The 17,511-nt window shown below is 37.5% G+C and overlaps 1 protein-coding gene across 1 annotated transcript; it reads left to right on the top strand.

Moving 5' to 3' along the window:
* Positions 1–295: 295 nt before the first annotated feature.
* Positions 296–17,451, top strand: LOC149555714 (endoglucanase CX-like). The gene is made up of 5 exons (XM_089833683.1): positions 296–393; positions 12,767–12,869; positions 13,309–13,358; positions 16,733–16,924; positions 17,182–17,451. Exons 4-5 carry the CDS (start codon positions 16,781–16,783, stop codon positions 17,263–17,265), a joined length of 228 nt encoding a protein of 75 aa, XP_089689809.1. The 5' UTR covers positions 296–393; positions 12,767–12,869; positions 13,309–13,358; positions 16,733–16,780; the 3' UTR covers positions 17,266–17,451.
* Positions 17,452–17,511: the final 60 nt, after the last annotated feature.

Raw genomic sequence — 17,511 nt, 5'->3', positions numbered from 1 at the left:
GGCAATAATGTTTTAAGTTATAAATCTCAGATATGAAGATTTGGGTAGAGTTAAGAATGGATAAGGGTGTTGTCTTTATTAATAAATGTCTGAGTTTCTATTTTATTTGTTTCGTAGACATAGTTGCATAGAAGTCTGAAGTAACCCTCAATTATATTCTGTCTCTTATATTCTTTAAGCTGATGTGTTGATATGTATTTTGTGATTGAAAGCATGAGAAGTTTTTCCTGATTTGATTCTAACTCCAGCACTCTAAATAGCTGATTTTTAAATGTTCAGGGTATTCCCTTGTTTGGTTTGATTATCTCAACGAAGCAATAATTTCTAGAGAACATGTTTTTACCTCTACAAACAGTTGTGGATCTTCTTTCTAGCTACATAGGTTGATTGGAAGTACGTAATACTCTGCCCCTTATAATAGTTAGTGTACTGATCATGAATACAAATATATATATAAACTCTGTATTATTAGAAAATGAATAGGAATCTGAAAGTTACATATTATTGCTGCTTATTTCCAAGGTGTTCATGTTTCCTTTTTTTTGAACTCTTCTAATTGTTCGATCCTTTTCACTCCTCTTTTATAATCAATTGTGTTATGCACTACCTTTTAAAGGTCCACGAAATTATCCATAGCCTATCTTTTGTTTCCTTTCTCCATCGATTACCCACTACGTGTTTACTGCTTGGACGTATCTTTTCTTTCTTTTTTTCTTACATTTCGGTGGCTGTATATGCTGACTCAATAATATATGCTAATTCTTATTTCATGGCTAAAATGCTGAGAAAAGTCATCTCCTTAGTAAAACGTTTTGTTCATGCCCTCATGACTTTATAAGTCATTGGTTCAACCTGAGCATACAGTTTTAATATCTGATATTACAGTGAAATTCTTATATTTCTTGTTGCAAGTTTGGTTGACTGTGATAATCGACTGCTTCATTGTGTTGACTGTATTAAGTATAATGTTCATCGGGTGCTGCTACTGTTGATTCAACGGTCCAATGTGCTTTCCCTTTTTAGATCTAATTGTATAGGGTCAATTGTAGTAGACAAGTACAAATTGGATATTTTGAAAAATACACATTATTAAGAAACAGATTTATAATGCTGAAATCAATGATTTAGCCAGAAAGGCCCAGCTTTCCAGAAGCACTGCAATATTTGCCTGTGAATTGCAGTTTGACAAAATACCCAAAATTAATCTTTGAATGTACCTAGAAGTACATGGTGCCTTACTTTACTAATAAAAACTATATACAGTACCTTAGATGACAACTTGTAACAGGACTACTGCCAAAATTGAAAAACATAATAATATATTGTTTTCTAGTGGCTTTGGTGGTTCTATGAACTCTATACCAGGCTTTGGATACATCCTAATGTACATCCAGGTGATATCCTGGAGGATTACGAACCATAGAAGGCCAAACTCTGACCAGTTTTCTGTAATGTCCCCTCTTTAGTTCGACATGGCATTGATCATGGATTTGCCTATTCCAGACTCTTGTAGGCAAATGGTGTGGAAAGAGAGTCAATTCTGCGGATCAGATAGTCATATCTTACTCTTGAAGAAGTGTTAAGAGGTTATATTTTATCATTATGTGATATTGGGGCCCACATGTTATAATTTTAATTTGAGTTGCACTTTTTATTTTATAAAATTACTTTATTATAAAAAAGTGCATTATAATGAGAAATTATAAAGGATGTTTCTAGAAGTTCTAGCAACTTCTTAGAAAAGTGAATAAATAGAGGGTTGGGCCTCTCATTTGGACATGCTTGGATTGGAGAACTCTTCTACTTCTTCATTGTGAAGACATTTGTGGACTTTGGATCTGCAAATTATTCGATCTTTGGGAACGAATCACTCCCTTGGATTGGCGACTTTGAGGGTGTGAAATATCACCTGAATTGTTGCATAATTGGAGTTGGTAATTCAACCATCTCATTGGAGCTTATTGAGAATTCATTGTTAGGGTTTGTTTTTGGTTGGAATAAGGATTTCAAATTTGCCCTATCATTGGAGAAGCATTTGACAAGAGTTTGAAGACAGAATAAGTGCATTTTCAGAATTGGCAAAGCAGGGTTCGGAACCACATAATTGCTCATATCTCCTCAACCCCTTGGAGTTATTTTTTATGGTTTTACAGGGTTACTACCTAACCCTAGGTGTCCATTTTCCTTGCATTTGGGGGTCCCAAAACCCTAATATTATTTTATTTCAGCAGCCGTACAGGTACGGCCTGGTACGGCCTTGCTAGTTTGGGCAGCAACAGCAAATTAAGGACAGTTTGGGGGTGCAGTTGGAGGTCTTCATCAACGATCTGCAGCAAAACGTGGTGTTCTTCCATAGTTCTTCAAACCAGGTTCTTGCATTCTGAAATATATGTCAATTTTTGGGTAAATTTGCTATCATACAGTCATTGTAATAATCAGTCCAGAATTGGTAATAAAATAATTTCAGAATTTATTGCATTGTAATTGAAATATAGTTCAATGGCTTTATATATATTGTAATTCTGTGATTATATTCTGAAAGTATCAAATCTGAAATTACCATATTCTGAATATTGTTACTGTTACACGCCAAGTGTTTGACAAAATTCCTAAGTTCAGTTTGAGGGTTTCTGTGGCCTTTATAGAGAGGGCCATTACAGTGGTATCAGAGCTATAAGTCCTGCCATCCTGTGGAGGTCTTATAGGGAATTTGGAACAGCTGGATAGGAGGGAAAGTGTTTGACGAAATGTCAAAACACTAAAATTAGAGCATGCGACAAAGGCCTTATAATTTCCGCAATACCAAAGCAAGACAAGATAGGATTTCAGACCTGCAGAACGAACAGTCTAGCTCGTCTATCCAGGTGGACATAGAATCCAGTCATACTGACACAGGGGAGGTATTCTTTGATCAAGACTACGACTACAATATGGATAGAGGTGGGAATATTGGTCCAGATCAGCGAGAGGAGAGATTTTTACAGTTATTAGACACTTTGGCACAGGGACAGCGATTAGCAGAACAGAGAGCACAGGAACAGAACCAGAGAATGAAGCTTATGATGCAGATGATGGCTCGACAAATGGGGTTGAACGCTAACATAGGTGGAGGAAATAATCAAAATGGTCACAATCAGAATGAGAATAATCAGGATGAGATACATAATGGAGGCGAACGAATTGGGAACAATTTCGGTCATGCCCCCCAGCAAGCTAGGACAGTGAGTTCGAGGCCTATGATTCCTACGTTCCTTCCTAGAGCTCCAGAGCAGCCGGTACCAGAACCCCAGATCACTGACATACAGGATCAGCTAAGGAGAGATTGGGAAGCAGGAGGTCCAAATTTTACAGCTGCAATCACCTTTAGAGAGTATATGGATGTGCGGATGAAGCATATGCCCCGTGGACAAGACAGGACTCAGAACTATGAGCTACGAAAGAAAGTAGGCAAACTACAGTTACCATATTATGATGGCTCGGGGAAGTCTATAGCAAGAGCTTGGGTTCAAAAGCTTGACACATACTTTCAATTGAACCCTATGTCTGAGGAAGAAGCTATTAAGTATGCAGCAATTCACCTGGATGGGTTAGCACACGAATGGTGGCATCATGGTATGATCACTATGGGTCATGCACACATTACCTCATATGTGGAGTTTACGGAGAGACTGATTGAACGTTTTGATAAGAAAGATCCAGAACTCCATTTCAAGGAATTAGCCCAGCTTAAACAGTGGGGCTCATTGGAAACATACATTTCAGAGTTTCAGAAACTTGCAGTGTTAGTAACAGATGTATCTGAACGAAGGCTATTGGTTTTATTTATGGATGGGTTAGTTGATCCGTTGAGAGGGTGGATTAAAGCTCTCAACCCTCCCACTTTACAGGAAGCCATTAAGAAAGCTCGTGACATGGATTCCTCTTCAGCTTCTAAAAATAAATTTCAGGCAAAGAGTTTCCCTTCAGGAAAAGATAAGGACAGGAAACCCTTTCATAGAGAGGCACAGCTACCTAAGGAAGAAAGTAAGAGGCTGGACAAGGAGACACTTAATGACTTGCGTAGGAAGAAGCTATGCTTCTATTGCAAAGGCCCGTATGAGTACGGCCATGACTGTCCTCTGAGGCCAAAAGGGAAGGCCAACCGGGCAATGTGGGCTTATTACGAAGGCTCAGATTCAGATGGTTCAGAACATCATGATGAGGATCCTGATGAAGCAGAGGGAGAGCAGGAGATAGACAGTGCAGGGCAAAGGCAGGAAACAGAGCTACATTTACAGGAAGCACGACTGTCTAGTATCCAGAGAGAGGGATCTTTCAGACTTCGGGGAGTCTTGGCTGGACAGAAGGTTATTACATTGTTGGACACAAGTGCCACGCATAATTTCATTGATGCACGATTCGTAGAGAAGCGTGGACTCATTACTGAGGAATTCGAGGGACTAAGAGTCAAGGTAGCTGATGGATACACTCTTCGTTGTGACAGGATGGTACGAGACTTACCTTTGCGCTTGAACAACTATGAGTTTAAGGCGGACTATCATGTGGTCAACATGGGTGACATGGACATAGTACTTGGAATGCAGTGGCTACATTCATTGAAGGTGGTTACCCTAAGATTAGAGGATATGGAGATACAATTCGAAATGAATGGTAGGACTCATGTACTAAAGGCTATCCGTAATGGAGACATCAGGACTATCTCATTTAGGTGGCTGGAGAGATTAACTAGGCATAATGATATAGAGTGGGCAGCAGTTTGTACTTTGATACCTACACAGGAGGAGCAACATAAGGCGGAATATCATCCTGATATTCAGAAGTTGAGGATTAAGTATGAAAAGGTATTCAGTGAGATTCCACCAGGCAGGCCACCAGACAGAGGCATTGAGCATATTATTGAGCTGGAGGAAGGTGCTAAACCTATCATGGTCACACCATATCGACATCCAAAGCGACTCAAGGATGAGATCGAAAGGACCATTGAGGAGTTGCTAGCGATGGGGCACATCCGACCCAGTAAGTCACCTTTTGCATCTTCTGTTGTTTTGGTAAAAAAGAAGGATGGAACGCTTCGGATGTGTATTGATTACAGGGCATTAAATAAGAGAACCATTAAGAACAGGTATCCTATTCCTCGCATTGATGAGTTGATAGATGAATTGCATGGGGCCTGTTATTTCACGAAAATTGATTTGAGATCAGGATATCACCAGATCAGAGTCCGTGAACAGGATATTGAGAAAACTGCTTTCAGATGTCATTGTGGGCACTTTGAGTTTGTAGTCATGCCTTTCGGCCTGACCAATGCACCTGCCACTTTCCAGTCCACTATGAACAGAGTTTTCCACCATCAGTTGAGGAAATTCGTGCTGGTGTTTTTTGATGACATTTTGATCTATAGCCGATCATGGCAGGAGCATCTAGAGCATTTGGAGACGGTGTTGAGCATTCTATAGAAGGAGTCCTTGTATGCAAAGGAGTCCAAATGTGACTTAGGGATGACCGAGCTGTTATATTTAGGACACATCATTAGTGTAGAGGGAGTGCGGATGGATCCTGAAAAGATTCGCGCTATTGTTGATTGGCCTCCACCAGAGAACCTTACACAGTTAAGGGGGTTCCTTGGTTTATGTGGTTTTTATCGCAGGTTTGTCAGTGGCTACTCACGACATGCAGCTCCCATGATAGATTTACTGAAAAAAGGGGAATTTGTGTGGACTCAGAAGGCACAGGACTGTTTTATGAGATTTAAGGAGATAATGACTACGTGCCCAGTTCTAGCATTACCTGATTTCACGAAGCCATTTGAGCTTCAATGTGATGCATCTGGAGAGGGAGTAGGTGCTGTACTTATGCAGAATAAGCACCCCATAGCTTATGAGAGCAGGAAGCTCAGAGGCCCTGAGCGTTCATTCAGTATATATGATAAGGAGATGTTGGCCATCATGCATGCTTTGGCCAAATTTAGACAATATCTTGTGGGTAGCAAATTTTGTATTAAAACTGATCATAACAATCTGAGGCATTTCTTGGGACGGCAGGACCTGAATGATCGCCAACAAAAGTGGGTAAGTAAGTTGCAGGCATATGATTTTGACATCTCATATGTCAAGGGAACTCAGAATGTTGTTGCAGATGCTCTATCTCGAAGGCCACACCTCACTCTTATGGTTCAGATATCAGAGGATTGGCGACACTTGATTATAGCAGAGTATGCCAGGGATACATGGGCCTCCGATATAGTAGAGGGAACAGTGATTGATACCAGATACACACTTGTGGATGATTTGATCATTCACAAGAACAGGATTTACCTAGTCCCAGGATCGAAGGTTAAGCAACTGATTATGAAAGCACTTCATGACTCACCGACAGCAGGCCATCCCGGGTACTTCAAGACTTACAAGTCAGTTTGAGAACGGTTCACTTGGAAAGGGCTGAAAGCTGATGTTTTGTAGTATGTTCGAGAGTGTCTTGTTTGCCAGCAAAACAAACAAGAACACAGCTATCCGGCAGGGCTCCTACAGCCACTTCCGATTCCCGACAGGAAGTGGGAATGCATCTCCATGGACTTTATCACAGGTTTGCCCAAGGTACAAGGACAAGATTGTATTTATGTGGTGGTAGATAGATTAACGAAATATGCTCATTTCTTTCCTATCACCACTACACATTCAGCAGCTCAGGTGGCAGAGGTTTTCTTTCGGGAGGTTTTCAGATTGCACGGCTTGCCTCAGAACATTGTGAGTGATAGGGATAGCCGTTTCATGAGTCACTTTTGGCAGGAGGTATTCCGGTTATGTGGCACGAAGCTTACACCCAGCACTAGCTATCACCCACAAACCGATGGTTAGACAGAAATTGTGAACAAATGGGTGGAAGGGTATTTAAGGAATTATGTGGTAGCTCAGCAGCGAGCTTGGGTCAGATGGATATATCTCTGCGAGTATTGTTACAATACTACATATCATATGACTATACAGATGACACCCTTCATGGCACTTTACGGTTATGAAGCACCTAGTTTCTTGGATTTGTTGTTGAGCGACAGCCGGGTACCCAGTGCAGGTGAATTATTACAGGAGAGTAAGGATATAGTTGCTACCCTCAAAGACAATATTGCAAGAGCTCAGAACCAGCAGAAGCAGTATGCAGACCAGAAGAGAACTGAGCGTAGTTTTGAGGTAGATGATATGGTTTACCTCATGTTGCAGCCATACAGGCAATCTACTCTTAAGAAGAGTGGGGCAGAGAAACTTAAGCCACGCTATTATGGGCCATTCAGGATTATCAGGCGAGTTGGTGAAGTGGCTTATGAGTTGGAGCTTCCCACAGACAGCAGAGTGCACAATGTGTTTCATGTGTCACGCCTCAAGAAGGCGTTGGGTCAGAATGTGGTGCCTTCTGCAGTATTACCTCCTTTAGACGATGAGGGAAAATTGATTTTAGTACCAGAATCCATCCTGGAGAGCAGAGAAAAGCAGCTTCGTAGAAGGGTGATCAGAGAATACTTGGTTAAGTGGAAAGATTTACCTGTTGAGGATGCTACTTGGGAGGGGGAGGCTATTTTGCAGCACCCGGCGTTGAGATTGCTTGAGGCCAAGCAATTTCAGGAGGGGCGGACTGTAATGTCCCCTCTTTAGTTCGACATGGCATTGATCATGGATTTGCCTATTCCAGACTCTCTTAGGCAAATGGTGTGGAAAGAGAGTCAATTCTGCGGATCAGATAGTCATATCTTACTCTTGAAGAAGTGTTAAGAGGTTATATTTTATCATTATGTGATATTGGGGCCCACATGTTATAATTTTAATTTGAGTTGCACTTTTTATTTTATAAAATTACTTTATTATAAAAAAGTGCATTATAATGAGAAATTATAAAGGATGTTTCTAGAAGTTCTAGCAACTTCTTAGAAAAGTGAATAAATAGAGGGCTGGGCCTCTCATTTGGACATGCTTGGATTGGAGAACTCTTCTACTTCTTCATTGTGAAGACATTTGTGGACTTTGGATCTGCAAATTATTCGATCTTTGGGAACGAATCACTCCCTTGGATTGGCGACTTTGAGGGTGTGAAATATCACTTGAATTGTTGCATAATTGGAGTTGGTAATTCAGCCATCTCATTGGAGCTTATTGAGAATTCATTGTTAGGGTTTGTTTTTGGTTGGAATAAGGATTTCAAATTTGCCCTATCATTGGAGAAGCATTTGACAAGAGTTTGAAGACAGAATAAGTGCATTTTCAGAATTGGCAAAGCAGGGTTCGGAACCACATAATTGCTCATATCTCCTCAACCCCTTGGAGTTATTTTTTATGGTTTTACAGGGTTACTACCTAACCCTAGGCGTCCATTTTCCTTGCATTTGGGGGTCCCAAAACCCTAATATTATTTTATTTCAGCAGCCGTACAGGTACGGCCTGGTACGGCCTTGCTAGTTTGGGCAGCAGCAGCAAATTAAGGACAGTTTGGGGGTGCAGTTGGAGGTCTTCATCAACGATCTGTAGCAAAACGTGGTGTTCTTCCATAGTTCTTCAAACCAGGTTCTTGCATTCTGAAATATATGTCAATTTTTGGGTAAATTTGCTATCATACAGTCATTGTAATAATCAGTCCAGAATTGGTAATAAAATAATTTCAGAATTTATTGCATTGTAATTGAAATATAGTTCAATGGCTTTATATATATTGTAATTCTGTGATTATATTCTGAAAGTATCAAATCTGAAATTACCATATTCTGAATATTGTTACTGTTACACGCCAAGTGTTTGACAAAATTCCTAAGTTCGGTTTGAGGGTTTCTGTGGCCTTTATAGAGAGGGCCATTACATTTTCCTCATTATTTCAAGGATGTTTCATGTTGATCAGTAATTCTAGATTAAACTTTCTGTTTTCCTCTGATAAAATATCTGGTGGAATTCAATGGTGGGATATTTGAGGTAAATGATTTATCTCACCATATGTCAGTGATTCCACGATAGTGACTTTCCAATCACTAAGAATTTTAATTTTACCGATCCTAGAAGTGTTGGAGTTGACAGTAAGAAGTCAAAAAATGCATATTTTTACCTATGATAAGAAACCAGGACAAATTTTACACAAAATATTTATCCAAGAAGTAGAAGTAGCAACTGCTTACTCCTTTCTTTGGCTAAATGTAGTTTCAAAAAGCTCAGAGAGAGAATACATATTGATTACCCTACTACAGTCTGTTGCAACCATTTAAACTCTTGCAACTCAGCTACTCACTAAAATAACAATTGTTAGTCCTGTAACCTACTGAATACTTTGATTCCCACTCTTGTTCTACCTCTAACAGATATTGCCTTGAGGATTTGTGGATATTCGCTAACAGTAGTCACTTTGAAGCAAGCATTCCATGTAGATCAAGGAATACCCATATGTGCCCAGATGTTTATCTTCATATTCTGTATCTAGATATTATGGAAGTGCACGTTAGATAGAGGACCAGTTGAGAATTCCATACACATGGAAACCATGCCTAATTTAATCTATACAAATGGAAATGTGGCTCAATTAGTTGTAAGTTCTTTTCATTATTGGATTTTTTTACGCTTGTTCCTTAGTTGAAAGCATGAGAAACTTGTCTGTACGTAGCAGACAACTCTAGGTATAATGGTTATTATTGGTTTTGATTTGATCCTCTTGGTGTTGAATTTGCGTAATGGTGATAGAAGTTGCAGTGGAAAGATGTTGAGGCTCATAGCATTGATCTATCATTTCGTCGACTTGTTATTTGACATTAAATATTATTATATTTGTGAAAGACTTTTCTTAAAGAATAGCAAGAATCTTTTTTTGAATCCACGTTAGAAGAAACCACAACTCATCAGCACTAGCCTTCATGTTCCACGTATTTTTATTATTTTCCTTAAGTATTTGTCAAAATCTATTCTGATCTAGAAGACACCATGAACTAGTCTCCCCTAAATGTAATATTAATTATATTAACATCAGCCATATGCCCCATTTGTTAAATATCTCAATTGCACAATGCCATGTTTGTCAACTCTCCTTATTCAATTTTGTAGCAACAAAACATACACATGGACTTCCTTTATTCAATTTGCAACTTCTTACAGTTTCTATTATTTGTTTCTTTTTATTATCAATATTTTTATACTTAAATCTGTAGTACTCGATGTAGTTCTCTATTTGCATGATGACCATGTCATTGTTTGTCTCCTCTCCAAGCATCTCTAAGGCAAAGAAGTTGTGCTAAATTTTAATAGTAAGTCCAATTTATGTAGTAAGGAAAATTGAAGGCCAATCTAATGCTATTTATATTGTTTAGTCAAATGATGTAGCAGGGCCAATTTAAGGCCATTTTTATTGTTCTTGAAGTTAGATAGGCAGCATTCATTTGAGTTCATTTGTATGGCTTTGAAAGCCATTAGGTGCATAGTGATCTTGGAGGCCTTGATTGGTCAACTTTGGTCAAAGTAGGTAGGAATGGTATAGGTGCATAGTGTTTTCATTATTTGTGGTAGACATCTTCAGGTATTTTCACCCTTTTTGAATGGTTGAGCAATAGGTGGACGGAGTGACATTTCCATGAACTGCCTAATAGACCTAATTGTTAATGTGATCAATTAATGGGATGGGAGTTGACAGTGTGTTTGAAGGATCTAGTTTCATTTGGTGTCTCACTAGTAGAAGTGAAGTGAGTTTAATTTCTTTGGACTGGGGAATTATTCATCAATGTGAGCAAGTATTGGGAGGTAGGCCTACTTTGTGGAAGAAGTTGTTAATGATCAGTGATCATCCAAGAACATATAAGTTCTGATCAGCTTGATCCCTCTGGTTTATGCCATGCAAAACCAAGATTGTAAGATGTTTAAAAAATGAGGATATGGGTATTGAGAAGTAGTTTCCCCTTAAAGAGTTTTTCTTAGGTGTTGTTTGTGATGATGAAAAATGGAAAGTTATCTTGTTGGAGTCTGTGGGTTCAAAGTGCTCTGCATCAGATTTCCTAGGTATGATCTAAATTTAAAGATTTAAATATGGTTTGAAGTTTGACAATATTTGAAAAGTCAGAAAATCTGATTTGGGTACTATAAATGGGATAGAAGAAAGACAATGATCATGAGCATAGGATCTCTTGAATGTTGTAACATATATGGTAGAACTTAAGTAGTATTAGTGGTAGGAATTAGTTTGTTATACTTGAAGACTATTTTGACTGTATATAATCTCCTCAAAATTCTTATATATCTACATGGGTTTATGACTGTTTGAACTGTTGTCTACATACGGTAATAATGAGGTAGTTGTGTCACCTCCATATATTTCATATTGAATTAAGGCCATATTTCACATGCTTCTAAAAAGTCTGGTTGATCTGTCCTGCATGTTCCTAGCCTGCTGTCCACAATCAGCATGTTAGATTAATGTAATAGATTTGTATTTGGTCTCTTGTATTTGTATTCTAGGGCTGTCAATAATGATTGAGATTTATTTCTATCAATTTTCCATCTTAAGTTCTTGAAAAAACTGGAGGAGTGTATGTATCTGGAGGGGCAGGTGTCATTATAATTGACAATCCAATGAATGATACAAATTTATCGTATGGTTCCTGCCACAGTTATCTCATCCAAATAGAGAGAGGTGGTGAAATCATACATCAATTCTACAAGTTATATGCATAAGTCCTCATTAAAGTTATGTTTGATGGAGTAGAAAGTCACCTAGGACTTCTATCAAACAAATTAGAGCACACTTCAATTAGAATATCCATAGCACAATCTTAGAAATATAAATCTTAATAGAACTAGTTCATGGGGATTTGATGTAAATCAGACATTGATTCCTCTCAATGCCCAATATTGGTCATAGGACTGTACAGAAGCATATTATCAAATCAAATCACACTCATAGGGACTGTACAGAAGTATATTATCAAATCAAATCACACAGTTGCATGTTCAAGTGCCATGAATTTTCTTCCGCTCTTTTCTGGGCATATTCTTTGCTGAGGGCTTTTGGTTTGGAGATTATAACAGCTTGTAACATGATGAATTGTACTGATTGGATTTTCTGTTGGTATTTTCAATGGTTTGACAGTGGAACGGCTGCAAAGCATGACTGCTACAGTTTTTTCAATGAGAATGGTCCTGTAGCCCTCTGACTCTGGAAAATTTAGGGAAGAAAAGCGTCAGGACAAGAAATTGCTGACTGTGTAACAATGGAAACTTTGACCAGTGTGGAAGGCTGTGCAAGAGTAAATGCTTCCAAAATTTCCATTCGGAGTCAGAAAACTGGTCAACCTTCACATTCATTCAGAAAATTTAGTCATCAACTAAACGCCGAATACTGATCTAGAACCTCTAGCTCAATCCCTTTTAGACATTTTATTCTAAAGCGTTACAAAAGATTTACTGGGTTCATGGATTACTGAATATTCTATCTTCTTAGAGCTTGGTGTAGACAATCATTAAACTACCTGTAGCAGATGAATGTTTTGAACGTGTATCAGTCGTAGCTTTGATTCTGGGTTGATGATGTTCAGGTCAGTTTTGTGAAACTCACTAGCTGAGCGCTCAAGATTTAGAGGAATACATTGACTGCTTCTATTATTGCTTGCACATCATGTTTACTGACTAAATGTTTAACTTCTTAGAAGGGAATGCTTGTTCAGAAAGACGTTCTAATGACTCTCATAATCTAGTACCACGAGTGTTCAAAGATGAGTCTTAATACATCATAAATATTCATACGTTGCTATGGCCTGTGAATGCAGATCTCTCCTGATTGAGAATGAGGAAGTGAGAGTCTGGTGTTCAAATCAACAATCTTTATCTGGGTATTCCTAACCACATTTCCAGCTGAGTCAGATTTTAGAGGTAATGGTTTCTTTGCAAATGCAAGGCACATCACCATTACTGCTCCTGCTTCAATCATGCCATATCCTTGTATATATTTATGTAACCATGTACATGTCAGTGTGGATTAAAAAAGTATATTTTAGACATTGATTTGTTTATTTAGTTTATTGAAATCTTACTAATGGGTAGGTTTTGTTGCTAATATAATTTGGATGTTCCTATGTAAACAAAATAAGGATTAAAGTTTTCTTTTGTTTAGTGGAAGAGGTATTGTCTATGTTAGTGGTAATTGATTATTGGAGCAGAGTGTAGTCTTTTTAGTTACTGTAGTACTGTTGTGTTTTTTAGTACTATATTATTGTATTATTATTCAATAATGGTTATAATTTAGCATTGTAGTCTTTTTTTCTTTTAATTATCAATTATCATGATTAATGGTTATTGAGTATTGGAGCAGGGTGTATGAGAGGTGTTCGGTGGAAAATCATGAAATTTTCTTTGTTGAAGGTAATCTAATTATCCTTCCCTTCATACAATTAGAAATCTTTGTTGTTGTTCTACAATGTGATGATTGAGTTATTATTGCAACCATTTTTTAAGTTGGACCAAATTGGTTCTATAATTGAGAGTATTGAAGCTATTAAATGTATAATTAGAAAACACAATAGACTGTGAGAGACAAATACAAAATGAAAGAAAGACAATGTATTAACGTCCAAATATTAACAAAGTACATTAATAGGTTATAAGAGTATATTCAATTACAATAGGGGAGTGCTCAGGTAAAAAGACCCTAGGTTACTAAAATTAATCAAACATTAAGCACTAAAAAATTGTACATAAAGAGAAGATATAGACTTCAAGTAGTTCAACCCTAAACCATGAGAACCAAGTAAAAAAAATTGCCCTAATGAAGAATAGAGCTGATGAAGATCACCCACAGTTGGAGATGGAGATTGAACGCACTGTCTGAAGCAAGCCTTCTGGCCTGGGTCAATGCAGAATTCAGAAAACTCTTTAGGTAAATGCCATAATGAACAATCCCACAAGGAAGTCAACCTCGTCTAGAACCTCTTCTGACATCAAAGGCCATGCCACAATGCCCAACCCCAGCCCCCGAAAGATCATTACTAACATACGAGGCCAGTGAACCCTTTTCCCACCTCTCCCCTCTCAGAATTTGTCTTTTCTAAAATCTAAGGCCAGTGAATCACAACCTCAAAACCTTTCCAAACAACCAAGGCCACTGGGATCCCTCAACTGCTAGAATAGAAGCATACAAAACAAGCAAAGTGTCATAAGTTAACACCCTAAGATATTGTTGAAGTGTTATAGGAGGTGAATGCGTGTACAAGTATGCACAAACTTGAGCAACTTGTGCTTAGTCAGTGCTTTAACTATGAAAAAGATACTATAAAAATAATAATGTAGTGAAACCTTGAACTTAAGACGTTTAAAGGGACTTGTTTGAATATATTTTTAAAATTATTTTCTTATAATTTGGTTTACTCATATGCATGCTCTGCAAACTAACCAATTGTAGTCAAAGGAATAACTGAGATGTGCAATGTCAAGAAGGAAGCCTAAGCAAATCAAAGAGTTTACAACCCCAAACAGAGGTGGCATCAACGTCAATGTGGAGGTTTTATGCCATCTCTGTTTTAATGGCATATTTGGTGACATTGTCATAATATATGACTTTGCTGATCACCATCAGTATTAACTATAAACATGGCCTACTGTCATTCAAGGCAGTGCACTTATATATTCCATCAAACAATAATCTCTTGCAGTTGCCAATGGTATTAATAAATCAGCGCTAACACCTTCATTGTACTGTCATGTCGCTTTATACAACACAATTTCCTTTCATGAGATATCAATGATATTCATTATATTAATGTTTCCTTTATTGCTGATGATTTCTTTTGATTTGGGATTGCTCAATGAGTGCATTAACTCCTATAGCTGCATGTTACCACTACAATAGCATGCTGCCCTAGTGTTATCATCAATGATGCAGCAATGACTTCATTGTATTTTATAAGCTTACTGCTATAGCATTTCCTTAACATACTTCTCAAACTTATATTTAGATTGATCACTGTGATTCAAGTAACATTGATTTGGGTTTATCACAACATAGTTGTACCCTTTTTCCTTTTCAAAAACAACTTGCCTATTTGATAACCATGACAATTATTTTCAGACATTATCTCTGCTATGTCGTTAGTGTTGATGGTTAGATTATTCTTTTCTATAGCACATGACTGCATATGTATTTTAGTTTGATGTTCAATGCCACTATTTGTTGATGGTTCCATTGTCACTGCATCTTTTGCATAATGTCACTGACAGTCATATGCATAATTGTACTCTCTCTGTTATGAGTTGTTACCTTGATGTCTTGTTACCATAATGATGAGTTATTCTTCATTGTTTTAGAGTTGCAATAGTGATGAACTATTCTTTGTTGTTTTAGAGTTTCAGAGTCCACTATTTTGATGAACTATACTCTGTCCTTTGTGGCCTGGTACTCCTATTATAGAAACATACCTTTGTTGAAAAGAGAATCAATTTTCCCATTTATATTTTGTTCATTTTTTCTTTGCAGGTTATTGTTTTCTTTGTGGAGATTGAGTTGGGATATATTAGTGATATCAAAGGCTTAAGCAAGAAACTCAAGTAATATGGAGAAAATCAAAGGTTTTAGTGACATCCAATTATTGATGGAGAAAATGAAGCACATGTAGGAATCAATAGGATTAAACTTGAGGTGAAAGTGAAGCAAGAAAATCAAGAAGAACCTTACCAGGAACAATAGATGAATCATGTATGGATGTGTTCGGAACAAGTGATTGTTCTGAGGAAAATTTATCTCCATTTAAGGATGTTAATGAGTGTCATAGCTACAATCCAACATGTTCCAAGAACTAGAAAGACTACTCAGACCTCTATAAGGAGTTCTCAACCTGTAGGGAGAAGGTAAACATAGTACATATTCCTACACTAAACTCAGACCTCTAGTGGTATAATTTTCTTTCTACAATTTTTTTAGTTTAGAAGAAGAGTGGTTTATAAATCAATTAAAATGACAATGGAAGACTAGTGGTTAATATATCCTCTACCCCACATTATATATTATATATATTCAAATGTTGATTAATTCGCCTATGATATTGGTTATAAATTATTGGTTGTTTGGTTTTGTTTGAAGTATCAACATAGAGAAATAGGAGCACCGACATCATCCGCACTTGTCTTGTACTTTGACCATATATAATCTCCAAATGTCTTTGCAGAGATTGTTCCTAGTCTTTCAAGTAAGTCTTCCAACATTTCTTTCAACAAAGTCTATTCTTTCCTCGTATATTTCTAAAATTTTGACCAAGGAGCTTCTCATAACACAGGAGACCATCATTTCATAATGAGAGATGTGATATGTATTCCTCGTGTAGTTCCCAATCAAAGAGGAATAGCCTTAACCAAACTTATTATGATCTTTCTAGGAAAAATACAGTGTCAAGTCTCACAATTCTTGCATCACACCTCATAAACCCCATCAACTAGCTTTCAAGGTTATGCCAAGCCGTAGTGGCTAGGAATGTCTCCTCTTCTAGCTCAATAAACTCTGCGCCCAACAATAACTTAAATAGCTCAATTCTCTCTTGGAGTTATTTGGAGTTTGGTAGATTCATGGGTAGTGAGCTCTCCAACACAAAGACTTATATGCTGGGTCACATAATATCTTCTCAAGACTACTGCTCACCCATGCACCATATTTGTTCAGGCATAAACTGTGTGAATGTTTTCAGTCATGAATTATTATCATTGTCTCAAGTGGGTGTATACATTATTGAGGCTTGTCTGAAATTATGCAGGTCAGTGATCCTTACAATGATCACAAATGCTGCTAGAGGCCAGAGGATATGGACACTGTCAGATCTGCTTATAAATTCGATGGCCAGAATCCTAGCTCAGATGTTGCTGCTCAAACAACTGCAGCTGCATCCTTAGTGTTCTGTAGAACGAACACTTCCTATTTTAGGAGGCTCATTCACACTTCCATCATGGTAAATTTTGACGGCTTTATGAATTCAATTTTACTAAATTGTATTTTTTGTTGAGTAGATTATCAAACTTCCTATTCTAGATTTTTGATTTCGCTGATACGCATAGAGGATCTTACAATAACTTGCTTAGGTCTGCAGTATGTCCATTCTCTTGCTCTTCTTCGGGGTTAGAGGTAAAAGTAAATAAATGTGGTATGCTTTCAGATAATACTGCAGCAAAATATTAGTTGAATTGATTTTCTTGGGTGTTCTCTTAGGATGAACTGTTGCGGGGAGCTAGGTGGATATATAAAGCAATAAAAAGTGACAAATATTTGATGTACATTCAAGAAAACGGCTAGGGTTTCGGAGCTCATGGATCAGAAAATATATTTGGGTGTTTCAATGAACATGTTGGAACCGAAGTGATTTTATCAAAGCTACAAAAACTTGAAGTTATGGGTACTAATATATTTCCAGTTTTCATTCTTGGTAATTTTTTGTCTTATGTTATTTTAAATAAAGCTAAGTAGATGCTTTAGTACAAATTGTTTTCATGGATTGACTATAATTGGGTATGCATTGTTTTGTGTAGGAGTTCTTGATTG

This window comes from Cupressus sempervirens, chromosome 5 (genome assembly GCF_028749045.1).
Source record: "Cupressus sempervirens isolate cs-2001-9-10 chromosome 5, ASM2874904v1, whole genome shotgun sequence".
NCBI lineage: Eukaryota > Viridiplantae > Streptophyta > Pinopsida > Cupressales > Cupressaceae > Cupressus > Cupressus sempervirens.
The sequence above is the reverse complement of the archived record's forward strand: the minus strand, read 5'-3'. Positions and strand labels throughout refer to the sequence as shown.